The 26,514-nt window shown below is 44.2% G+C and overlaps 1 protein-coding gene across 1 annotated transcript in view; it reads left to right on the plus strand.

Annotated features, from left to right (window-relative positions):
- Positions 1-24,848, plus strand: part of LOC147710829 (aflatoxin B1 aldehyde reductase member 2-like) — a 273,557-nt gene extending 248,709 nt beyond the window's left edge. The window contains exon 7 of the mRNA XM_086921575.1: positions 23,308-24,848. Coding sequence (XP_086777701.1) covers positions 23,308-23,469 — 162 coding nt within the window. The 3' untranslated portion in view covers positions 23,470-24,848. The remainder of the gene's footprint in view (positions 1-23,307) is intronic.
- Positions 24,849-26,514: the final 1,666 nt, after the last annotated feature.

The raw sequence follows: 26,514 nt of genomic DNA on the forward strand, positions 1-26,514 counted from the left end.
CCCATTTGAGCCTAGCCTGTCTCCCACCCCACACCAATTTAAGCATTTCAGTTCTAAGCCTTTTAAAGAAGTACGTACCAGGGTGAAAGGGTATGTTGAGGAACAGATAAAGCAGCTGCGGAAGAACAATCATTTTAATCAAGGAAGCCCTGCCTGCCATCGACAGGGGAAGCGTCACCCACCTCGAAACCTGGTCCTCGATCCTACTAATGGCAGTGCCATAGTTCGCTCTCATAAGTGCTTCCCGGTCCCTCTCGATATGAACACCAAGGTACTTAAAGTCGCCTTCAGTCCAAGTGAGCGGATATTCCAATGGGAAGGTCTGTGTAGCCGCCGTGAGGGGGAAGATGCACGATTTGGCCCAGTTTATCTGCACTCCCGAGAGGGTCCCGAACCTAATGAATTCCCTAAGTAAGGGGTGTAGGTTGTCCCGAGGGTGTCGGACATACAGTGTGATGTCGTCTGCGTACATGGATATGAGTATTTGTCTCCTTATAGTGTTGCCTCAGTTTAGCAGCTAGGGGTTCCGTGGCAATTGCAAAAAGCAGGGGGGATAAGGGGCACCCCTGTCTCGTCCCTCTAGAGATCTCAAATTCTGGGGAGAGCTGCCCATTAACAAGGACTTTGGCCGCGGGTCGTGTGTATAGCAGTTTTATCCAGGAAATGAAGATGGCCGGGAATCCCATGCGATTCAGTACCCCAAAGACGTAATCCCACTCTAGGGAGTCAAATGCCTTGGTGGCATCTAAAAAGATGGCCGCCATGGGCAGATCCTCATGTACAGAGTCATATACAGAAAAAAATGTGCGGAGGTTGTGGGACGTAGCCCTCCCTGGAACAAAGCCCGCCTGATCCGGGAGGATCAGGTTTGGCAGCAGCAGACTAATTCGAGTGGCAATAAGTTTAGCAAGTATTTTCACATCACACGTCAACAAAGAGAGGGGTCTATACGAGTCACAGTGTGACGCGGGCTTCCCGGGCTTGAGTAGGGAGATGATCAGCGCAGTTCTCATGGATGCGGGGAGATGCCCCACCTCCAAAGCGTCCTCATAGACCTCCCGCAGTACCGGGGCCATGAATTCAATGTATGTTTTGTAAAATTCAATCGGGATGCCATCTAGTCCTGTGGCCTTGCCCGACTGCATACCCATGATCGCCTCCTTGACCTCGTCAAGCTCAAACGGGGCACTTAAAAAGGCCCGCTGAGCGTCGCTCAACCACCCAAGCGCGACATCCGCGAGGTAGTCGTCTAAAGGTGGGCCCCCCATTCTCCTAGAGGTGTACAGAGTATTGTAATGGCCCACAAATTCGTTAAGTATTTGCGTGGAGTCTCGGAGCAGCAGCCCTTCGGCAGTTTCCAGCTCCAGGATAGCAGTAGGCGCCCTCAAAAGCCGGACCGTAGCAGCCAACACTTTCCCAGGCCTTTCTCCTTCTCCATATTTCCGCGCCACCCAGTAATTATGTCTAAATTTCGCCTCACGCGCTGCCTCTTCGGAGTACTCAGTAACTAAATCTCTGATCTCTGCCAGCGTGTCACTAGTGGGGTGCGTGCGGAGGGCCTCCTCCGCCCGGCCCAGTCTTGCTTCCAGTGCCTTCAAACGAGTCAGGATAGCTTTAAGCACCCCCGAGCCCCTCGCAATGCAGAAACCCCTCAGCGTGACCTTGAAGGCATCCCAGATAGTCTCCACTGCATCCACAGAGCCCTTATTTCTTTTAAAAAAATCCAAGCATTCCTCGCGCAGTGCCTCTCTAAATTCCTCATCCAACAGCATTGCAGCCTGCATGCGCCACGCGGTAACAGGGGGGCCCAGCTCCGCCCCACGCATGGCGACCAGTACCGGGGCATGATCCGAATATGTCCTGGGGAGGTGTCGTGCACATGTGACAGTGGCATAGAGGTGTGTAGTCAGAAAGAAATAATCAAGCCTGGCCCATGACCTAGCCTGTGCCGTGAAATGCGTCCCCTCCCCCTTCGGCCCGCAGTGTGCGCGCCAAACATCTACTAGGTGATTCTCCTCCAAAATGGCGCGCAACACCTCCCGCCCCTTCGTGTAGTGATGCGGGGCCGGGTGTGAGCGATCCAGAGTCGGGTTCACTGTAACATTGAAATCTCCCCCCCCATATGATGTGTTGCGACCCCGCTTCCAGTATAGCAGCCCAGAGTGTTTCGAAGTATTGCGGGTCATCCACATTAGGGCCATAACAACATGCAAGGGTCACTGTCACACGGCCTAATCTACCCCACATCAGGCAATATCTCCCTTGTACATCCGCTTTCATGCCAGCCATATGGAAGGGAGTAGATTTTTTAACCAATATTGCAGCACCACGGGCATAGGAGGAATACGAGGAGAACGCAGTACTTGAAGCCCACCTGCTACTAAAGGCGTGTGTCCCGTGGGGTGCAAAGTGGGTTTCCTGCAGAAATGCTATGTGCACATTATGTCTATCCAAATAACCCAGAACGTGTCGTCTCTTCCGATGATCCCCCAAGCCCCGTACATTCCAAGTAAGAACATTCAGACAAGTGTCCCCCATCCCAAGAGTTTACCATATAAAAGAAAAATCAATATGAACCAACAGTTCGTACAGCCAGTAGTATCAGCGTCCCATATCAGCCCGGGCCACCACAAACAGTGGTCCCTGAACCCTCCCTTCATATCAAGAACAGTGGACCAGCCCACCCCAGAACGGGTAGAAGGTCGATGAGGTAAAGGTGCACATGCTCGACAACAAAACAAAAACTTAAACCCAGTGCAAACCCAGGTATTCAATACTAGAAATCGCAACTTTCGCCTTTCAGCAAGCAGACCTCCGCACCTAGCCGTCCACGCGGCAGTCCATTTTCCCCGTCTCGTGCAGTGATACACAGAAAGAGGAGTTGGCAATCGCATCGCTATGACTCGGGGCCACAGGCCCAACTCGTGGACAGTGAAATCCATGGACCAGACCAGCACGAACTGACCCCTTGCAGAACTCCCCCCCTCCCCCGCCCACTGAAGCGCCCCCAACTCGCCAGTACCCGGTGCCCGCCCCCCTCCCCGATCAAACCCGCAACAACACAACAGCAAAAGTGCATTTAGCAAGTCCAGTGGGGTACACCCATTCGGGGTTCTAGAGGTGCACCGTCGTCCACCCCCGCCACTCCTCACCGCAGTTACCGCCATTCTTACCGTCCTTGTCCGGGCGAGTGCGAGAGCATGGGGGGGTGGGGGCCTGGCATGCTACAGGGCCTGCAGCACCACCCAGCCCTACACTTCTGAGGGCCACGTCAGGAGCAGCAATCCAATAAAGTAGTCCAAATAAATCAGCAGAGAGAAAGCGAGCAACCCAATTCATTCCGCTCCAGAATCATGTCCGCCATCCGCCTGTGCAGCTCTTTTGTCTCTTTTCGGCAGGGTCTTGATGTAATCCTCGACTTGTTGCGGGTTCAAGAAAAAGTGTTGCGTGCCCTGGTGGGTCACGCGTAACTTGGCAGGATAAAGCAGTGCATAGTCAATATTCAATCCTCTCAGCTTCCTTTTCACGGTCAGAAACTTCCTGCGTTGTTCCTGGACAACTGGAGTAAAGTCCGGGTAGATGGAAAAGGATACTCCCTCATAATTGAGATTTTGATTCGTTCTGGCCCCTTTCAATGCTGCATCTCGATCACGGTAATTGAGCAGACGTGCTATGATGGGCCTCGGTGGAGTGCCCGGTTGGGGTTGAGGTCCAAGGGAGCGATGGGCCCGTTCTACTATAAACTGTTTGGAGAGGGCCTCCTCTCCCACCGTGGCCATGAGCAAACGTTCAACATAAAGCTCCATTCGCCCCGTGTTTGTGGATTCCGGAATTCCTGTAATCCGGACGTTGTTCCGCCTGCTCCTTGCCTCCAATTCTTCGTTCTTGGCGGCTATCACCCGCAACACATTGTCCATGCGAGAGAGTCGCGTGGCCTGCAATGTCGTGGCATCCTCCGTTTCAGATATGCGGCGCTCGGCTTCCGTCAACCGTTCTTCGTGGACATCCATTTTTTGGACGATGCCGTCCATCCGAGCGGAGAGTCGGTCCACCTTGTCCACCACCGTGGCGAATCCTTGCCGCATCTCCTGTAGCATTGTTGCTATCTCGGGGACCAGGGGGGCTACCTCCGCCGCCGGGCTCCTCGGCTGCGCGCTATCCCCCGTCTGTTTAGTCCCCTTTTTTTGCGTTGCCGGTTCAAATTGCAGCTTAGGCTGCCGATTACCTGGTTTCCCCATGCCAGGCAAGCAACAAGCGCACCGCGGTTCCAAGCTGCTCTGTTAGGGAGCACACGAGCGGGCAGCCACGGCGGTGGACTGAGTCCGACGTCCAGTGTTCAAGTGTTGGCCGGTTCAATTCCAGCTGCACCACAGAATGTCTTAAGCACAGAGAGCAATCCGTCGAGGCAGGATCCCACAGCCAGGGTCGAGGGGCACAGGCCCGCGTGGTGGAGGTGCGCGTGGCGCAGTGCGGCCTACACGCCACGTGTCAGTCCTGGGCGTTGCGTGAGTTCCAATGCCGCCGCCAGCGAGGTCTCAGTTCGCAGTCTCTCCCGCTCCAAACTAATCTCGGTCTAACTCCGTCACCGTAGGTCGTAGGATCACCAAACTCAGACAGAGTGTGCAGCAGAGATATATCAATCCCCCAGATCGTTTTCGGGCGGGTGGTCGCAGTTTTAAAGGATGAAGAGAAGGATAGGAATGCCAGGCAGCCGGAGCCACACTAGAGTGCGGCCATTCAGCTCGTGCGCCCTCTAGCGCCCCCCCCTCAAAAGATTTTATATTGGGGCAATCGAGGCAATGAAGCACCTTCCTTTACTTTAATATGTACTGGTGGGATAACCATTTGTCCCACTTCTGAATCTGATGTAGCCCACAAAGTGCTAGGTAACGATGCCAAAGCAACATCCTCTTTAGTAGACAAGACCTCTCAACCGTGGGATAGTTGTAATTTAAAATAACACGCATACCTTCTGGGAAACAACGTATTGTAGCACGAAAATGTTTGAGCATATCGATACCCACAATATTATCCGGCGTGTTAGGGGAAAGCAGGAATGGACATGATGCAGTGAATTTATCAAGACTGAATGCAAGTGGCTGTGATAGTGGGCTTAAGGGAAGGTGCCCCATCGAATCCTATCGATGTTATCATTGCGCCAGACAGGGGAGCCCTAGGAACCAATTGTTTAGAAAGAGCACTACGAGTAGCTCCTGTATCAACCAGAAAACAACCAGAAGAACCCAAAACCTATGCATCGACATAGGGACCCCTCTGATCTACTGTGACCTCAACCGGTTCCTTACCCCAACCTAGGCATTCCTATGCATAATCAGAATCTTTAGGGCCATCAGCCAAGTAATCAGACATTTGATATTAGTTTTGTCTATCAGAGGTATTAAAAGAAGTAGAATTAGTTTCAGCTGGCTCATATCTGGTATGATTAACCATACCTCCCCTATTCCCCGGGTTCCCTGGGCGACCTCTCATACTGCCTCTACCCCTCTGATACTACTGACCTCGCAAAAGGGGGCACTCAGAACACCAATGTTCAATCTCCTTACAATACGCACATTGATCAGATGACAAAGTTGTTTGAGGGAAAGAGGCTACACCTCTAAAAGGTGGACCATAGACTTGAGCCAACATGACTTTTGTTTTTAAATCCTTTACCTTTTTGTCCTCCTTGCCTTTTACTTACATTTCCTGCCCCTGTTAATACTAGGCCATAGTCAAAAGGGAGACTGGGGAGGACGTAGTCCATGAACTCTCACTGGCCTTTAGGCGATTAGCTATTTCTGACAACATGTTCGCGACAATTTTTGTCGACGAACAGATGCTTACTCTTCTTTCAATGACTGCCCACTAAAATCATGGAATGTCTCTTCGAAACGTGTAAAGAAATCAGAAACAGACTCATCCGCCTTCTGCTTAGAATACGCTAATGTAGTCCAGTCTATCTTCTTAGGGGGTATAAGAGTTTTCAACTTAGTGACAATGGCTTTGGGAAGATCTAATATCACCTGTTGTGGTTTCTGTGCAGGCGCTCTATCAGCATCTATTCCCTCTAAATGCACCTAAGTATCACCATAAGCTACATTATCATCTACTTTCCGAATCAATCTCCACATATCGGGATAAAATGAGTCCAAAGCACATGTCAATATCAGGCAATGTCATAGTGCAAGAACTAATGGCTCCTTCTACCTCTACATAAAAAGCGGCTGGATGTTTTCGTGGATCAGGCAAAGCAGCTTTAATAGCCATAACATCCGCTCTACTCCAAGGGGTATAGACCCAATTATAAATTAAATATCCTATTGCGTTATCTGAAGTTTTATCGTCACTCGTTCCTGCGCCCTTTGGAGGAACATACAGAGGTGCAGCTTCACGCATCGGCTTTACAGGGACTACAGGATTATCAGTGTCTGTATCTGTCCCTGTAGCTTCTTCGTGATGTACTGGGATCTGAACTGTTTGCTCAGCTGCTGTTTTCTCAGCTGCCTTTTTCTCCTCTCGTAGTCAAAATACATCAGCGCGCAACTTAACCACTCGCCTAATTAAATCAGACACCCGTAAAGGGAGAAAGATGCCATCGTATAACTGTTTATAATCAGAACTTATATCAGCAGGTTCTAGAGTTTTATAATATTTTCTAAATTTAGTCACTGCCTCACAAGTAAATGTCTCTAAAAAATATAACTGCTCTAATTCCGACCATTGCTGAATCACAGCTAGAATCTCTGAACAGGGTCATGCCAATAAGCTGCTTTACTGGCGGCGGATCTGAGAGTGGCATTATGGTCAGTGCCTAAAGTAGAGCAAGTTGTCCGCCCGTCTGTTTTATCCTTATCTTTCTCATCTGCAGACCATTGCTCTTCATCAGAAACTTCGTTCTCAGGGACACTAGGGAATCTAACAAAATGCTTAATAGATCTTGTGATCTAATAAGCATGGAATAAATGAGGCGCCTAATAGGGTACTGGCCAGTTACCTGTAATTGACGCTCCCTATCTTCTTTCTCTTTTATTTCCCTCATCTCTTTATTTTTCAATTCCTTTGCCTTCTGGAGGATTGTCCTGCGCTGTTCTTTTTTTATGCTATAGCTGCTATGGCTTCTTCTCTCCTTACTCTCTCATTCACCTCTTTCACCCTCATTTGTACACAATCAAACATAGCTTGTCTACTCTTTTTCCTCAATCGACACTGCTCAACATACTGATTCTCTTTAGGGTCAAACGACCCATTTACAGGCCTTCGTAAATCAGGATCCTTTTTAGTGTATTTGTTCCACAGTGTACTATACATAATGGAAGAAATACCGTATCTAATGTACATAAACCTATTAGGTGTCCACTTAGGGGAGCCGGCTGAGTACTTTCTAAATCCATATTGGTACCACCAAAACAGCAACACATTCTACGAAGTGTGCTAGGAGCAGGCATGACAAATATTATAATACAATATAATATTATAGTCAAATAGTATTTATCCTGAGTATCAAAAGTAGAGAAAAATCTCCTCATTACCTGCCTTTATTTGCTGCAGTAAACAAAATAAACTAAACCAGCAAATCCAAAACAAGAGTATCGCTTCAGCGACCTTACCAAACCAAAGTCTCCAACCTCCACCTGCCAAGCTCCGGGTCGACCTAACGGTCTTCTGGAGAAACTTACGCCAAAGGAGATCTCAGTCGGGACCGTCATCACCTGGAGGGTCAGATCGGGAAAACCGGAGAAACACGTCGGTCTGCAAAGACATAGGGTCTCCTCATGCAGAGTACATCCTCAGTAGATTCCTGCCCTCCGTCAAGACCGCTCTTTCAAATGGTTGTGTCTCCGATGAGGCCCTGTTTGGGCGCCAATTTGTCGAAAAATAAGCCTTTTTAGGGGCTCACTGCTGCAAGGGTTCACCCTTATCAGTCCACTGGTCCTCAAACCAACAAGATAGAGATTGGCACGGAGGCTGGAATACGTTTATTAATCACTCATGAATGCAACTACATCGATACAGCACCCTCGGGCAGTGTGTGAGATAGTAAAAGGAATACAGAGACCACAGGGTTTATGTACCATGTTTGTTGCTGAATAAGCATGAAGACTCAAAGAGTAGGTACAAGCATGTACAAGAATAACTATTGACTAACATGGTCAGACAAAAACCTCTTATTCATCAATGTGGGAGGGGACATAGTAGAGCTTAGTCAGTTGAAACAACCTGATAGTTACATTCTAAAACAGGTTCATTCTATCAGCTACCGGCCTTTCTGAGCATGCACAGTGCTCTGGCTCAATACTGAAAGAGTTAACTATAGTTGATGACTCAAGCAGAATAGAAAGGCAGGCAACAGTGAGGACGGCAGAATCACATGGGTAATGCGAATGGATGCCGCAAACAAAGTGGCTTCAGCTCATGCTAATGGTCATTCCTGCGATTTCCACACCCTCAGGGATCTTTCACTTAATGGGGTAGATCTGTTTGACCGCCACGCGGATTCAGCAGTCTCCCGTATCTTATCGGGGCTGAGATAAATCTTGTTGCTATATCTATGCATTATTTTCCGGTTCTCCACCTAATGCACAGGTTGGGTTCTTGGCTGGTTACTGTTCATGGCTGGTTAGCCCTTTATCTGTTCGTTTGGCACAGCTGTTTGGCTGCTTTTATTCTTTTCAGTCCTCTGACTGTGCTTAGCCCAAGAGGACACCACTACTGGGGGTTTGCCTTATCCTATGTGGGGTTTTCATGGCATTCAGTTCTGCCGTTGCCTTGGTGTGCTCCTATGGAGTCTCCGAGCACACGTTCTGCTGGGAGTCACTTGTCCATTCCAACAGAGTTCGTTCCCAGTGTGACTTGCTTCTTGCAGGTTGTGTTTCTCTGTCTGTATTGCATTGAAATTTGGCATGGGTTCCCTGCTGTGTGGTGTATCCCGCACGCCTGGTGAAACACCAGGTTGCAGCAGTTCTTTTGCTACAAGGCATCCTATTTGCCGCTATGCAGCATTCTAATGGTTGTTCTTCTTAGTGCGACTTGGAAATACAACTCCTTCTGGTTCGTGCTCCAAGCAAGTGGTTTAGCAGGTTGTTGTAATTTACTTATTAATGTTAGGAATGTTGATATGTAGAACCCTCACCATGTCATAGAATACACAGGGCCATGCCTGGATTCATTCTTGCTTGAGCTTGGGACTGAACTTGACTTTTGGTGCTAAAGGACTATTCATCTTTAATAAACTACATTTTATCCATCATTTTTTGAATGAAACTTTATTACACTGCCGACGAGGGACTCCGCTTGATTGGGGACAAGCATAATCAGCACCAATTCCCCTACCTGGACTTCATCTCATTTTTTTTTTGTCTAAATCCTTATGCGATTTACAACATTCAGGTGGATTCATATTGTAACCTAATTGAACTAATTGGTCTCGAATAAGATTGGATTTCTTATTCTTATACAACAATTGTTGAAATCTGAATTCTGGACTGACTAACTAGCTTCAAGCAAGATTTGATTCTTCTGACTAACGGGCTTCAAACAACATTGGATTCTTCCACAAGGTATGCTGTTATTACACCTTAACTCTGCCAATCTGGACTACCTATTTACCCTGTTCTAAAATTACTTATAATTATAATTCGGATGTCTCCACGTCTATTTTCATAATGAGACCTGTTTCACAATTTGCTCCGTGTTGTTCACGCTGCATTACATAGATTTAATTTAACAAATGTAACATCAAATCTTTGTGGAAACTATCGTTTATCAACTTGTTTACCTTCGAACTCGTGACATTTAGTGGTTACACCTCTCCAACCGCCACTCGGCTGCATTTTTCGAGCAGCGGCGGCATTCTTTCTTCGGTGTTTTTGCTCTCGACTGCTCTAGAAAGAAGAGCAGAGCGTCGTTCCATCGAACGTCGTTCCAGCCGTTTCCTGTTTCTCGACTGCTCTTCACTTGGAAAGTACTACGTAACTTGCGAGGTCACGTAACGTGACCTGCATAGCTGCCATTTATTTTCTCTGGTACTTTTTATTTCTTTTCCATTCGAAACGCATATCGGAACTTTGAGCTTTCATAAATTCCTGACAACAAGGACCGACGATTATTCAAACGAATGACATCTTCTCTTGGCACACCTAAAGAGTTTGTTAAGGACATTGGTGACTGTTATTTTTTTTAGTTTTTTTTTTATTTTTTTGTACTATAGTATTAGCCAACAGACTTACATTACTGTCTCCATTCAAGCATCACAAAGAATTATTCAATATACATCAGAAGACTGTGGTAAAGGACATCAGTGACTACATGTTTTATTTATTTTGTTGTTTTATTGTCTCTACTATAACATTTGCTTACAGACTTATAGGACTTCATTCAAAATACCACAAAGGATTATTCAATAGACATTAATAGGCATTGACGATTATTTTATTCTCCTTAGTTCATTAATCCTTACACTGTCCAAGTTGTTAGTATTATAACTAGATCATTATTTTGCTCATAGTTATCTTTGACATACTCACATTATCTTTGACATACTTTGACATTATCCACAATGGCTACAACAACTAGCATGTCTCAGCCTCCAGCCTTTCTCTCTGAAAAAGGAGAACCTATTCTTCCGTGGAAAAGATGGAAAAATATATTTGATTCATATATTGTCGCTATTGGAGGCGAACATTTAGGAAACAAGCTATTGTTTTACATAATTTAGGTGTTGAGGGACGAAATGTTTACGATAGCTTGGATCTTATCCCCGTTAGCAATAAAACAGGTGAGCCTAGTGATGTATATGAAATGTCTTTAACTATGCTGGAAAAATACTTTGGCCCCCGAATCAATGTGGTCTTGGAGAGACATAAGTTTTTCACTAGAGTGCTAGGTCCTAATGAGAGGGTGAAAAGCTATGTAGCTTCACTCAAAACTTTAGCACAAACTTGCGAATTTGACGACCTGTCAGATTCTTTAGTCAGAGATAAATTAGTTAGACGTACTAACAGTACTCGTGTGCAAGAAAAACGTTTGTCAAAGAACTCCACATTGATTGAGGCCGTTGCAGTTGTAGAAGGGATGGAGAATACTTCCTCCTTGGTTAAGGAAATGAGGAAAGGTCATGATGACAAAAAGAATAAGTCCGATGAAGTTCATTTGCTAAATGAGAATTTATAAGTTTTGGAGGATGTTGCAAACATTTCTCCAATGGAAAAACTAAAATAAGTGACAAGGAATCACGTGGGCGTGGCTTTGTTAAAGGTTATTTGCCTAAAACTGATTGCTCCAATTCCACTCCCTCATATGGGAATACTAATGAAAAAATCCTAAAGATCCACCAAAACCTAATTGTTTCAGATGCGGGAGCTTTTCATATTTTTTCATATTTTCCTCAGTGTTCTGCTAGGGAATCAATTTGTATGAAATGTTGAATCAAGGGACACTATGCTCGAGTGTGTAAATCTACCAAAAGTGTAGAGAAGCTAACTGAAACTGTCTGTACAATTGTTTTCAACCTTAACGAGTGTAGTGGTAAAGTGGACGAGGATAAATTGTTGATGCCCGAATTTGATATATTAGTGAATAAGTTTAGTTTTGTTGTTTTAGTGGATTCTGGATCTCCATTTACCATGATTGGAAATAAGCAGTGAGACGAGGTTGTGGGTTTGGACAGTGTAACACTTTCTCCTCCTGACATAAGCCCTGTCAGTGATGGAGGTGCCAAAATCAAAGTTCTTGGGTATTTAGAGGCTCGTATTCAATTCAGAGATAGGTGTACTGTAGGTAAAGTATACATGGCTGAAAGAGGAGACAACCTGTTGGGATGGAGACACCAACGTGATCTTGGTATTATGCTCAACCCTAATGCCAAGGATCCAAAAGACCTAGTGATGTTGGTGGATTGTAAGAATGAGAATGAAACATTAAGGAACCAGAACTACGAGTACTTTGAGAAATTTCCTGAGATATTTAGTGACAACCTAGGTTGTCTGAAAGGATTTGAACATCGTATTGTTCTCAAAGAGAGAGCTATCCCTTGTGTACATAAGGTGAGGAAGGTTCCAAACATTATGATGGAACCACTCAAGAAAGAACTTGAGAGAATGTTAAAATTAGGAATTGAAGCGAGCGAATGGTTGGCCCCCATTGTTTTGGCCTCTAAAGATGGTGGTGCAGGTGTCTGGATGTGTGTTGACTTGAGGCGTTTAAACAAATGGATTTGAGTAGAGAGGCAACCCCTACCGAATATCTCTGAGTCTCTCAGTGTTTTGAAGGGCGCACGTGTTTTTAGTGTTCTTATCGTCCGCATACCATCAAGTTCCTTTGCACAAAGATTCAAAACATCTTACTTCATTCGTAACGCCTCTGGGAGCATACCGGGAGCATGCCGCTTCTTGAGGATGCCTTTTGGTTTGGCGTCAGCGGTGGCATGTTTCCAGAGGGTCATGAAGAAAGTTTTAGGTGAACTAGAAAATATTATGTTTTTCAAGATGACATTTTAGTTTATTGTGAGACTGAGGCTAAACATAGTAAAACACTAGTCAAAGTTCTTGAGAGACTGAGAGAAAAAGGATTGACAGTGAAAAGGGAAACATGTCGTATTGGTGTGGAAACTGTATCTTATTTAGGACATGTGATCTCCAGTGATGGTATTCAACCAAAAATAGAACTGGCACAACGTGTAGTAAATGTTCCGACACCAAAAATCAAGGAACAATTGAGATCGTTCTTAGGACTTGCGGAATTCTATTCCAAATTTGTGAGAGGGTTTGCTGGAGTGACTGAGCCTATTAGGAGTTTACTTAAGAAGGATTCACACTTTCTGTGGTCTGAAGATTGTCAGAAAGCTTTTGATGTGATAAAAAGGGAAATTGGAAACATGCCTACGCTTGGGCATTTTGATGTTAAGAGAAAAACAGTACTGACTACTGATGCTAGTCTCAAGGGATTGTGGGCGATGCTCTCTCAAGAGTTGGATGGGGAGCAAAGAGCTGTTGCATTCGCATCCAGAGCCTTAAACGTTGCAGAATCTAATTATTAGTGCATTGAAAGGGAAGCGTTGAGTGTTTTTGGGCAGTACAGCACTTTAAATTTTACCTTTTGGGGTATTCCCTTCCTGGTTAGAACTGACCATCGTCCCCTAGTTCAGATATTTTCCTGCAGACAAACTGAGCATGTTACACCAAGGATCAAACGTTGGAGCGAGGGTCTGCAGGAGTAAAATTTCCGAGTACAGTATATACATGGATCCAACAATAAGTCTGCTGATTGTCTCTCTAGGTTGCCCCTGGAGGAGTCTATTGTAAATAATGAGATTGACGGTGTATGTTGGGTGGCAGAATCTACACTATCGAGTGAAGAGTGGAATGATAGTGTGAACAAGGACTGTGTGCTGTCATCTCCTAGGGAATGGGTTAGTCAAGGATGGCCGGATTACAAAAGCTTGGATCTTGAATCGAAATTTGCCTAGCTTAGTAACGGTAAGTTTCAATTCTATTAAGGACGCAGAGGCGAGGATTATGCTTTTCCTTTCTTCGCTCTTTATTTCCATAAATTTCACAGCAGCCCACAAGAGCTCAATAAATGCTTATATGTACCAAAACCAGGTAAAGAAAGCATTAAAACAGTAAAACAACAGACTTTTTGTGTCCAGCAAACTACAGTTCCCATCATTCCATGTGAGCATAGTCCAACAATAGTCCTACAACAGTGTCCATAACATGTAGATAAGTCCTCCATCTTAGGTCCTCCTCCTCTTTCATCGCTGCTTCGCAGCCAGTTAAGTGCCATTTTTTCATCATCTCTATGGGTTTTGGCAATGTGAATTGATTTGTGACTTAAATTATTGATTTGTGACTTAAATTACTTAGCGACTATTTGTGCTAGCAAGGGGGGCTCTTAATATTGTGTTTAAACCGTTTTTGCCCATAGAGTCCTTTTTCTGCATTGCAGGAGCGCTCTGTCGCTCCTCATGCGAATTTCCAAGTGTGCGGTGGTCTGTGCGGCCACCAGGGGGTGCTGCCGCATCTCGCTGCTCCTCGGCGCGTTTTTCCTCACATAGAGGAGCTGCGCTGAGGAGAGAGAGTCACGTCGGAGCCTTGGCCTCACCTGAACGCACAGTGATCCGGGTCTGTATTGCCCCTATTTTTCCTCACGCCCCACGCGGGGTCTGTATAGCGGATTTACCGCATTAATCGCCTGCGGGCAGACTCTTTCAGCACATAGCGGTTTTTACCGCTTTAGGCCTAAGTGAGGTCGCAGTGACCAAATCACCCTTGCAGGTCCTGTATGCCCAAAGGGCGCGCTGGGAGGCGGATAGGACCCGGTCCTTTGGAGGGTCTGCACTCCAGGAAGGGGGTGCTGCCTTCATTCCGGTTTCCATATAGAATTTTTGTAGATATAGAATGCATTTTATTGTTCTCTTGTTTTAACCTGTTATTTTTTCTTATGTAAAGGAGATGTGTTGTAATTTACTTAGGAATGTTGATATGTAGAACCCTCACCATGTCATAGAATACACAAGACCAAGCCTGGATTCATTCTTGCTTGAGCTTGGGACTGAACTTGACTGTTGGTACTGAAGGACCATTCATCTTTAATAAACTACATTTTCTCCATCATTCTTTGGAGGAAACTTTATTACACAGGTGTTCTCCGTTGTCCGTGGTCATAGCCTCTTTTTGGCCGCTTTTGCTACAGCAGTGTCCATATTCCCTGCTTTTTCAGTACAAGTTTCCCACGCTTTCTTTGCCTTCGTACTGTGTACCCTCCAAGGGCCTGTTTTCCTTTGAAATCACTGCTTGGGGTCCATGACCTTTCCATTGTCCTCGCTTCGGCCGCGACAATGACTTGTTCTTCTCTTAATCTGTCTCGCAGGGGGCGGTTGTTCTGCTTTGGCAGGTAGCATGAGTTACTGCTCTGGACGTTGTCCTACCCAATTTACACAATTCTGCGAGTATGTTCAGCATACTCTAGACTCTTGTTGAGTCCCGTCTTCATTGTTTCAATGTTTTTCTTCCTGCTATGGATCTGCTCTGTGTGCTTACCCTGCGGGCTTCTTCATTCACACAGTGATCCCTGCCCCGGTCTACTTGTTCCACCAGCTCTCGGAGTGCCCAGCTGGCTGGTGCCCCTTTTGTACCATTGCCTTCTCACCTTCTTACTATTAGGTGCATAGTATATTATTAGGGGCCTTAGGCTACTACGGGAAGTCTTTGCTTCCTTCATATGGCTCCAGGTCCAAATTCCATACTTAGGTCCCTACCGGTCTTCGCTCGTAGTTGGTAATGCACAACTACTTGTCTTTGGCCCTTCACATATTATGACAACATCGACTAGGCCTGGCGTCTGTTTTCCTGCTGTCCGCATCTTGTGGGCATAGACTGGCATTCTGCCACTGCTGTCACGTGGCTTGCTGGTGCCGATTTCAACAAGGCTCCTTTTCGCTGTTGTGCATATTGAACAGGTGTACAATGTCTCTGTTATACCAGCTGCCACCTCTTTAAACTTTCTAAAGACAGGGGTCCCTAGATATTTTAGAGATACTCAAGGTAATAAATATAGACTGAATAGGCTCTATATTCTTTGTCCAGCCGGACAGAATTTAATTTTCATTAGGTATGTGGAAAAAAGTGGATACAAAATTCACGTGGGACACAGCCAGCGTCCTACTAACACAAATAGACAAACAACAATTCGGGAAGGGTTCAGGCAAGGAGAGCAAGTCTGCATATATAGAATATAGCAGACTTGAATAACGTGGAAGCACCATTCCACAATAGGCTACACACCGTATTAAATGCATATAGTGTACAAATTGTCAACGGTGTTTTGATCCCTGGGAAAAGATAGGGGGATCATCTTCAGGACATTCTTATTCATGCCTGTGTACAAATAGCTCAAGACAATACAATATTCATGTCTGAGTACATTCAGCAATTGTTGCTACATTAGGCGCAAACCATGGAAATAAAGGTTAGAGGGAGAGAAAGGAAAACCATATTATTACTCTGGGCATTGGCGGACCATACACAAAAGAAAAATTGTCTGTGTGGTGATGGCGACGGAAGATTAGGTGGGTAAAATAGCCGGGTGGGTAAAATAGCCGGGTGAGTAAAATGGCAGTGTAGAAAAATAAGGGAGAGCTAAGAAGCTAGCGGTAATGGAAAGGGAAGTTGTAAGTGACGGAGAGCCAAGGAGCAAGTGATTTGCTGTGCCTGTGTACAAATAGCTCAGGACAATACAATATTCATGTCTGAGTATAGTCTGCAATTGCTGCCACATTAGGCGCACACCATGGAAATAAAGGTTAGAGGGAGAGAAAGGAAAACCATACGATTACTCTGGGCATTGGCAGACCTTACACAAAAGAAAAATTGTCTGTGTGGTGATAACAACGGAAGATTAGGTGGGGCTGGAAGGAACATATGATGTATTAACATACCGCCTAATTCTAGAGAATGGCGGGAAGCAGCAGAGAAACAGAACTAATCAGTCTGTATTGAAGTGAGAGCAGAGCACCCAGAAAGGGGCAAGCCACCCTAAAGGAGGCGAGTATAGAAAGCCTGAACAAGAAAAGGTCCTCGCAGAACGGGGAGGTTGGGCAGGCGTTAAGGAATCTGCGGCTAGACTATGTCTCTACCAGATACATCGTTTCCGAAGGTAAATAACTTGTTCATCTGATAGAGACATCTAGCTGCATATTCCTTAACTTAGAAAAGATACCAAAACCATACCCATAGAGGAGGCGGGTCTGCGACTGAACCCCATTAGGCTTGTGAATGAACTTAGTCTGATTCAGGAATGATTCTGGAATTTATATAGCGCACAATTGCCCGGGATCGTCTAGGCGCTTTGCGGAGGAGATTGCCGGAGATGGTGTATTCATTTGAAAAGGGTCATGTCTTTAGTAGTTTTTTGAAGCAGCGGAGCATTGGGTAGCTTTTTTGATATTTAACGGAAGTGAGTTCCACAGCATCACAGTATCTAGGACAAAGTTGTCTGTAAGGTGACTAAACAGCACTGTTAACCTTAGAGACAAAGAATAATGAGGCTATGAAAGGTAGCGAAGTCAACCTCGAGACCATGAAGCTCTAAGGAGAGCAGAAAGCAATGGGAGGCAAAGGCAGTAGAAGAATCCACATATCAGATATGATGGAATAAAAGGAAGGCCATGACTTTGCAAGAAGTGTAGCCAAACTGAAGGACCTAGAAGGTCCCAAGGCTCAGTATGACGACCACAGCCACGTTTAAAGAGGTGTTTCAAAAGACAGAGGAAACCAATCGGCAATTGGTCAGGGACCTTAGATGCATATATAATTTCTAAAGACGGGTCACTAGACAATTTAGAGAAACTCAAGGTAATAAATATAGACTGAATAGGCTCTATATCCTTTGTCCAGCTGAACAGAATTTAATATTCAATAGGTATATGGAAAAAAGTGCATACAAAATTCAAGTGGGACACAGCCAGCGTCCTACTAACACAAATAGACAAACAACAATTACGGAAGGGTTCAGGCAAGGGGAACGAGTCTGCATAACATAGAATATAGCAGACTTGAATAACGTGGAAACACCATTGCACAATAGGCTACACACTGTATTACATGCATATGGTGTTACAAATTGTCGAGGGTGTTTCGATCCCTGGGACAAGATAGGGGGATCATCTTCAGGACATTGTTATTCATGCCTGTGTACAAATTGCTCAGGACAATACAATATTCATGTCTAAGTACATTCAGCAATTGCTGCCACATTAGGCGCAAACCATGGAAATAAAGGTTAGAGGGAGAGAAAGGAAAACCATACGATTACTCTGGGCATTGTTAGACCATACACAAAAGAAAAATTGTCTGTGTGGTGATAACGACGGAAGATTAGGTGGGTAAAATAGCCTGGTGGGTCAAATGGCTGGGTAGAAAAATAAGGGAGAGCTAAGAAGCTAGCAGTAATGGAAAGGAAAGTTGTAAGAGACAGAGGAGAGTCAAGGAGCAAGTGATTTGCTGTGGCGAATAATAGATCAAAGGATTTTAGGCTGTGCTTGTTACCGCATAGTGCTCGACCAATACTACGGACAAGTCAGAGGTACATCTATGGGAGCAATCTTCGCTCCCAACCTGGCAATCCTGTACATGGATGACCTCGAGTCAAGACGCATCCTTTCCCCAGCAAACCCCTTCCACTGTGGCATTGCCCTGTGGAAGCGGTATATAGACAACATATTCATGATCTGGCGAGAATCACATGAGTCATTGATGCAGTTCCTCCACTGGCTCAACAATAATTGCAGTGGACTAACATTCACTCTCTCTGAAAACAAGCAAACCATCCCATTTCTTGACTTATAAATACAACACTAAGAGGGACAGCTGATAACTAGCCTATATAGGTAACCAACTAAACGAACCACACTAGTTATGACAGCCACCACCCACATGCCCTCCGTGACTCACTCCCCTACTCCCAGTTCCTCCGTATAAGAAGGAATTGCTATCGAAAGAAAGACTACTTTCTTGAAGCACAGACTCTAAGTCACAAGCTTTGTACTAGAGGCTACCCGCACAAGCTTGTCCGCAGTTAGATGTGCTTTTGGAACCAAAGACTAAAAAGACACAGAACCGGCTGGTCTGTGTGACCACTTTTTCACCTGTCACACAACATAAGAAAAAGTGTGATGAAACACTGGAAAGTAATCAATGCAGGCATACTAAGAAAGGCAAAAAAATATGAAAGACCACTTAGTACGTGCAGCACTACCCATTACAGAAACCAAGGGCACCTTGAATGATCTCTGAGTGCTACCACGTCTCGCTGGCCATGCGAAATGTGGTGAATGTATTGTATGTGACAACACTATAGAAGGTAAAGACTTTGTACATGAACAAATAAAGTTTGAAAGAAAAAACTTTACAAATTGTAATACCGCCAATGTTATTTATGCAATTTTTTTTGCCCCTGCAAGAAAATATACATGGGTCAGCCCACACAGAATGCCCATATTCAGATCTGTCAACACCGGAGTAGGATACGCTGCAGGACCCCCAACGCACCATTGGTGGATCATTTCATCGCAACTGGGCACACTGAAATGGACAATCATTACTGTGATTAAACTTCCCCCAAGACGGTCGGATATCCATCAGTTGTTGAATAAGGAGGAACTGAAACAGTATCCACAATGGCTTAAACCAACTCGAGGATTGGACTTCTTTATTATAATAGATTCCTGTTTCTCTCTTGGGTTTTATAATAAAACTCTTATGTCCTTGTTCAAGAAATTAAATTGTATGATTATCAATGTACTATTTGTTACTTATTTTCTCCATGATTTTAACCTTTACCATGAGTGCTTAATATCTTCCATGTTTTAATTTTCTCCACAAGTGCTTCTTATTTAGTTTCACTCTTTCCACACCCTCCTAAAATGGCCGCCCCATTCTACACTTTAGATGACGCCACATTCTACACTGTAGATGACGTCTAGGCCAGTCACATGACATACACCACATGACCGCCTCCAATCTAATTTCAATTGCTCTCTCAGCGCTGCCTCTTTGTATCATGAGCATTGACTCAAGCCACTAATCCCTGGGACCACACCGTATGGATATAACCCGAGATAACCCTTGGTAAGTTATCCTGCCATTGATTCCCTTCTTGCGCAATTATTTCCGCCCTCATGCAGAACTAATCGCTAATCCGCTCTGCAGGTCTTCCATAGTGAAGTCAACCGCTGCCTGTCATTGATGCACTGCGACTCGTCTGGCCTGGTAATCATGCCCTAGCTGGTCCCTGTACATTCTACCCCGTTATTTAGACATAAGCCACCCCTTCATAATTTCTTTTGCACTCCCTAGATTCCAACCGAAGAAATCTTATTCAGCGATCCCGGCATAGTTCACTACTATTATCTCCCTCGGTAAGCAACTATCTAGCTAGTATGCAATTCGCCAAGTCTACATAGCATTATTCTCATCAACACTCACTTAATTTCAGCATACTGTGATAGGTCCTGAGGCAACTTACAAATTGAATTGAGCCCAGTAACCTTGCTTTGCCGTTCGTTGCCCACATACTAGCTCTAACCCGGTAAGAATTTTTGCCAGCACTTCCTGTGCTGCCCTTCACCCCAGCATCACGAGCACTAAGCAGTAACAAGCTCGGCCTAAGACTAGGTCCAATTATGGATCTTTAATGAAGATTGCAACGTCTCCTTCTGGTGATGTCTTGTGGTACACTCTCCTTACTCTAGTGTTCCGCGCTTGAACCTACGCTCTTGCGGGGTGGCTCTTCAGAGCACTGCTTTGTCTCACCTGTCAATTTCTTCTATTTTGTCATCATTTTTGCACATTGTTCCCATATTCTCATACTTTTTTGGTGATGGCTCCGTGTTCTGACGTGGAAAAGTTTCTCCGACGAAAACTGACGTCAGCGCGCCGGGCGGTCATATATGGCTCCACTGACATAATGTCTGTGGGCGACGTCAGGGTGGAGCTTGGCTGCGTGCCCCCGGAAACCCCCCCCCCGCCCCCCTCCCGGCGTGCAAAGGTGCTGCTGCTGAAAGTTATCCGGTTCCAGTCTGACGCCTGGGGATATTCTAAGTTAAGGAATCTGCGGCTAGACTATGTCTCTACCAGATACATTGATACCGAAGGTAAGTAACTCGTTACTCGTTCATCAGGCAGTATAAAGAAATTATTATACAGGCTCTGTGAACAACAAGTGCGTGCTCATCTGCTAATTGTTATGGGTTTAGTATCAGTAGGATGCTGGCGGGTTACATATTGTAATTGCATTTACATAGCATGAACTACCCCATGAAAAGGTATTGTAGCACTTTGAGCTGGGTAGCATGTTTCTCTGAAAGCTTGGGTTAGTAGTTTTTTTTTTATTATTGGGATTACTTGTACTCTTACAGAAACCATGCCATGAATTTACTTCAGGTTCCTATAGGGTAGATTACATTCATAGGAGTTGGGTGTGATCTTTTGTGTGACTGCAGGCGTTCCTAGATTGATTGGCAGCATTAGTATGGGAGCTACTGGGGATTAAGTATTGTTAGGTTGTGGGCGTATGACTTTTAAAGGAGATGTTGTGATCTTTGAGATGAGATGTGGGCAATTTGCAGAGATACAATAATAGTGAATAAGGCAAATGCACAAGTGACTTAGAGTAGGCGGTGCTGAAAGAGAGGGGGCATGAAGATGATCGGAAGGATTCAATTGTCATTCAAAGGAAAATGGAGAGTTGAGGATTGGAAGTTGTAAGGCAAATTAACTGTTAATGCAAGCTGGCATCTCTTCCAGAGAGAAAAACCTGTTGTAGAACCTGTACTCCAGAGCACTGGCTCATTATTCTGGTTACACCCTAGGGGTATGCACAAGAGCTCCATCCAGGGGGAAGAAGACTTGAGCCATCTTGGAATCAGGGAGAATAGGGTAGGCTGGGATTGATTTTGGTCACACCCCCAGGAAGGTATGTAAAGAGTGAGTTCTCGCCTCCTACAAAGATTGCATAAAAGTGTCACTCCTGTCACACAGTCCTTACAGCCCTACTGGACTGGACTGGATATAAGAACAGCCATGCTTCTCCCTGGAACAGCAAAGAGAGGATGCACCAAAGACTGGACAGCGCCTGCTGAACTGAAGGGACTTGCGAAGAGGTCTTTGCCTGCTGTACCCACCTATGAAAGGAGTGTGCCCTGTGGGGAAACCTAAATTGTGATTAAGGTTCCCTGTTTTCCTATTTTATTGATTTTCAAAGATAAATACAGACCTAAAACAGTGTGTTTTCTGTCTGCATTTTTTTAAAGTGGAGAAATACAGAATGTTTTTCTCTTTTAAGTGTCTCTCTGTGCTGCCTTTAATAAATTATAGGCCGGCAGCTGTGCAGCTGGACAGCATGTGAAATTACAAAACAGGATAACTTTTCTTTAAATAACGGCATATGTCAACATACATTTATGGTATAATGCTAGTATTTATAATGTATCAAACAAGGACCCCCTGAGCAAAGAAACTATCTGTACTCCTAGGTCAGGGATAAATCATATGTGTAAATAACAACCTAGGCAGACAGAATACTTCTCAAATAAATATTACATGGGCAAGGGACCAATCTCAGTATTTATTTGATTTTAATATATGACGTTTATTATTATTATTTAGGTTATTGTGTGGCTGTTCCTGAAGAAGGCGCTGGTCGCCGAAACGCGCGTCGAGATTAATTATTTCTGTGTCACGTATATTTGCTCTGTTTTTTTGTTTTTTAATGGTCTCTCTTACATAGTGATCGTTTTATATGTTGTCTATCTAATTATAGTTCTTTTGAACTAGTTTTATTAACTTTTTGTTTCATTTAAACTATTTTGAACTGTTTTATGAATTTTTGATGTATTGCCAATACATTTTGTTTTTAACCTTGTTTCTGAGATTTGTCCTTTGCCCATGTAATATTTATTTGACAAGTATTCTGTCTGCCTAGGTTGTTATTTACACATATAATGCTAGTATTTACCAGTGGATGTATTGTTATGTAATATTTGGCAGTTTAAATAGCTAAAACACAACAGACATTAAAGGATGAGTGCACGTCTATCAGTTAAAAAAAATATGGCAATGTGCAGTTTTACAACTTCATTTATACCCAAAACTCAAAAAAATATGGGTACACGCAGATAAAACGCCCAAAAATAAATATAGATAAATACAGACAGACATGTTAAAAAAAAAAAAAATCATAAAACCAGGAGCCCTAATTGTGATGCTGGCAAGCATTAACATTAGTGCTTTCAAAGGCAAATCCCTTGCAACCTATTGCCAGGGACCCCATAATATCCTGTGAAGTGGAGAAGGATAGTTACTGATTTATTTAAAGACCCCTTCCCAGTCATCCGCACCAATGGAGTACGGAAGCTGCTTTGCAGAGGACCGCAGCCTGCACTGTGTTGTGGAATAAATAGCATTAATCGTACTTTAATAAGGATCTCTGCCTTTACACTGCAATGATATTGTATTGTGCAGAAGCACTGGAAGGGATGATTGGGCTGCTTTGCATCTGGAAGGATCCAAGCCCTAGCCCTTAAGGGATAAGGAAGAAGTTTATAGGGTTCAGTGCTGGGAATCTAAGATTGTAAAGGTGAGGGATTGCAGACCTGATGTTTCCAACCTGTGCACTGCACAAGATAAGGAAGATTCATTGCTAGGATTTCATATGGAGAAAATATGGAGTACCCACTGCAGTAGCTAAGTAGTATGTATTATAAGTATTCAAGGGCAGAGTTGTAATCTGATACTGTCTTTTCCTCACTAGGGAGAATGTGGCGACGCTGTGATTATTGGTATGTCCAGCATGGAGCAACTGCTGCAGAACCTTTCAGGCGCGGAGGAGGGTCCACTGCTCCCCGGGGTGTTGGAAGCCTACGATCAAGCCTGGAACCTTGTGGCACATGATTGCCCCAACTACTTCCGCTAGTCAATGCAGTGTGACAAGAAACCCTTAATCCTGTCCAATCAGAGCATCTGATCACGAGAATAATGACTAGCTTAAGTACTGATTCACATAATCAAGTGCCAACATTGAAAGGTGATTGTGATTAAATGTAATGAAGAAAAGGCTCGAAATGGGCAAAAGTTCCCTTGCTTATATATAGCGATCAGCCTGCCAGGATCGTCTCTGGGATCCAGCTGGGTTTAACTGGGCACTGTGTTCGGCTTGAATAGTAGGCACCTATGGAATCGCAGAACACTTTCAATCCTGCCTGACAGTAATAATCAGCAAGTACCCAATGATCTTGGTATACAAAGAGCTATGGGACATGAACTTCGTGGCACATTGGCATGGTTGGTGGAGAAAATAGTTATCTGGTCGAAACTCCCCATCTTTGGCTGGCCTAATTGCTATTGCTAAAATGATAGTGCTACCCAAACTTTTATATTTATTCACTAACATTCCACTACAACTCACTAAGTCTTTTTTGAATGCTCTACGATCTTCAAAGGTCTCACTAGTTTGGGCCGGGAAACAACCTGGTATAGCATGTGAAGAAGTCACACTGACACAAGGTACACTTAATGCCCCTGATTTAACACTAAATGCCTTCTCTGCACAGCCGCAATACCTACACTATTGGATATTGCCAACCCCCTTCCAACCTCACGTTGCAGTTGAAGCTGACAGCGTCGCTCCGTTATCCCTGAGGTCTGCCTTATAAAGACCCCCCAGGATATTGCGGCATAGATTTGCAAATTTAGCGGCACTAAAGTGGAAATTTAGCAGTACAAAAATGAAAATTTAGTTATTATTGCGGCACTTTATTTTACTCGTTATCATCCCTTTTCAGCCTTAAATCAATGTAAACTGATTTAGCAAGGTATTCCATTGTGAAACTGGCATTTGTAAAGTGTCTGCGGCTCTACAGAAGCACAACTCCAATCTGCACCTCGTCAGGGGCCCCATTTCTCTCCTGGGGTGTTCTAGCACCCATGTAGGTACCCCTGCTGGGGCACCACAACCTCCTGGACCTGACCATTTTAAAAAGCAGTAATTTCTATCACCCTTTTTAACATTGAAAATATATTCCTGCTTGCTGCTAGAGCACTTTACTAAAAAGTAATGCAGTGAATTAAGTGTGGCAATTTAAGTGAGCGGACAAAGGCAAGGAAATGTATTGAAAAAACTATCCTCTTCTCTGAAACCCAATGGTCTAAAAGGGGCCTTAAAATATCCCCAGCAGTTCTGAAGCGCTGCTGCTGGGTACATGGCTGGCAAGGTTTCATATTGGTTTGAGTGTTGTAAAAAAAAAAAAGGCAAGTAAGTAATGGGTATTCATAATAAATCATGATAGCATCAAAGATGGTTCAGAATCTTTTATTTCACAGATGAGCAGAACCAAGGAGGGGCTGATGAAACCATTATACCAGTAAACCTAATTTCACAAGTACGATATTCCAGTTGGACAGGAGATAATAACCATGTTCACATTCCTCAGGAATGTTTTCATACACATTGCTCTTCCAGAAAGTGCCTGTTCGTGAGAACATTTTTCTTCCTGAACTTGACTAACCTTGCACCAGGCCTGCGTTTAGGGCCATTAAATTATAATTGCTTGGGTTTGCTGCCCTCCGATGGTTGTTCACAGAAATTCCTTTACCCTATCTGCTATATCTAATCCCGTGTTTTGGTCACGTAACATAGGCATATGATTTGACATAGTTTGAATAACGCAACTCGTTATGAGATCACTCATTTTTCCAACGGGGCACGTGCAACCTGAGAGCTTTTCATGACTGATTAGAGGCACCTGCAGTCAACTGCAGCACTCGGTGTAAATCTTAGGCCTGGTTGAAATTTACCTTATAGGCAGAAACTATAATTTAAAAAAATCTGAAATTCGAGTTACTGAGCATTTTGGGACTTTTTTTCTACCGAATTTCGTATTTCTCGGGTTTGAGTCATTTTCACTTCAGTGAGGTTGGTTCGCGCACACAATGTCTCACTTGAGATATTTTTTTTGCATCTACCAGTTGCCCAGGTCTGAACCCCCATGTGAAAACAACTTCTACTGAGATACTTGAGAACCACTTCTAATATTAAAACCACACTTTCTCGAAATTGCATAAAATTGTGAAGCATTTAGCAAAATTTCCATGCTAGTATGCATGAAAAAAATACTACTCTTGGCACACCTAGTTCCCTTTTGACTATTGCATATTAACTGCTGAACATATTTTATCTGCCCAAGCAATAAATCGCTGGCGTTCAGGCAACTTCACGTTTCCCCAACAGAAAGAAAACAAATCACTCCTATAGCCCTTATAACCTTTGAGCGGCAAAAATTATTAAACATGTCTGCAAGTGGTAAAGGATCGCCTCACAACAAAACGAACTAGCTTGTGACTAAAAATAAACTATTTCAGTATCGAAATAGGTCAGTTTAAAAAAAACACACATCTGAATTTGCACATAAAATCACACCTAGGCAGGCAAAAAAATTGTCAAGCCATCCCGCATTGTTAGCCATCATCTCTTACCCATCTTCCGCGTGCTCGTAAAGAGCTTTAATTGCTATGTTTTCTAATATCCCAGGGGTTAGTGCTCTTTCTGACAACCTCGAAAGAAGGAAAACCAGAGTTTGTGTGTCAAAGAGTCAAACCTGTGACATCTTTCACGTTTGTGGATCACTGAACCAAGAGTGCTTGCTACCCACTGATGAAAAAACCGGGGGGTCTCTCAAAGGGGCGTGGCCAGTGTAATTAGGGGCGTAGCTTTACAACACTTACGCTAAAAATCTGTGCTTAGCATAGTGTGCCGCCCGACTTGTATTTTGCTGTTTCTGTCATTGCATCCAGATATGTGAGACACCATCATACCTACAACAAGTAAGGACTATTGGCTTTGTCAATGGTTATTAGTTGCATAAGATAAATAAGCTGCAACTATCGCTTGTTACATATTATTATTATTATTATTATTATTATTATTATTATTATTGAATTTTGTACCGCGCACGGTTACCCT

This window comes from Lissotriton vulgaris, chromosome 5 (assembly GCF_964263255.1).
Source record: "Lissotriton vulgaris chromosome 5, aLisVul1.2, whole genome shotgun sequence".
NCBI classification, from domain to species: Eukaryota; Metazoa; Chordata; class Amphibia; order Caudata; family Salamandridae; genus Lissotriton; species Lissotriton vulgaris.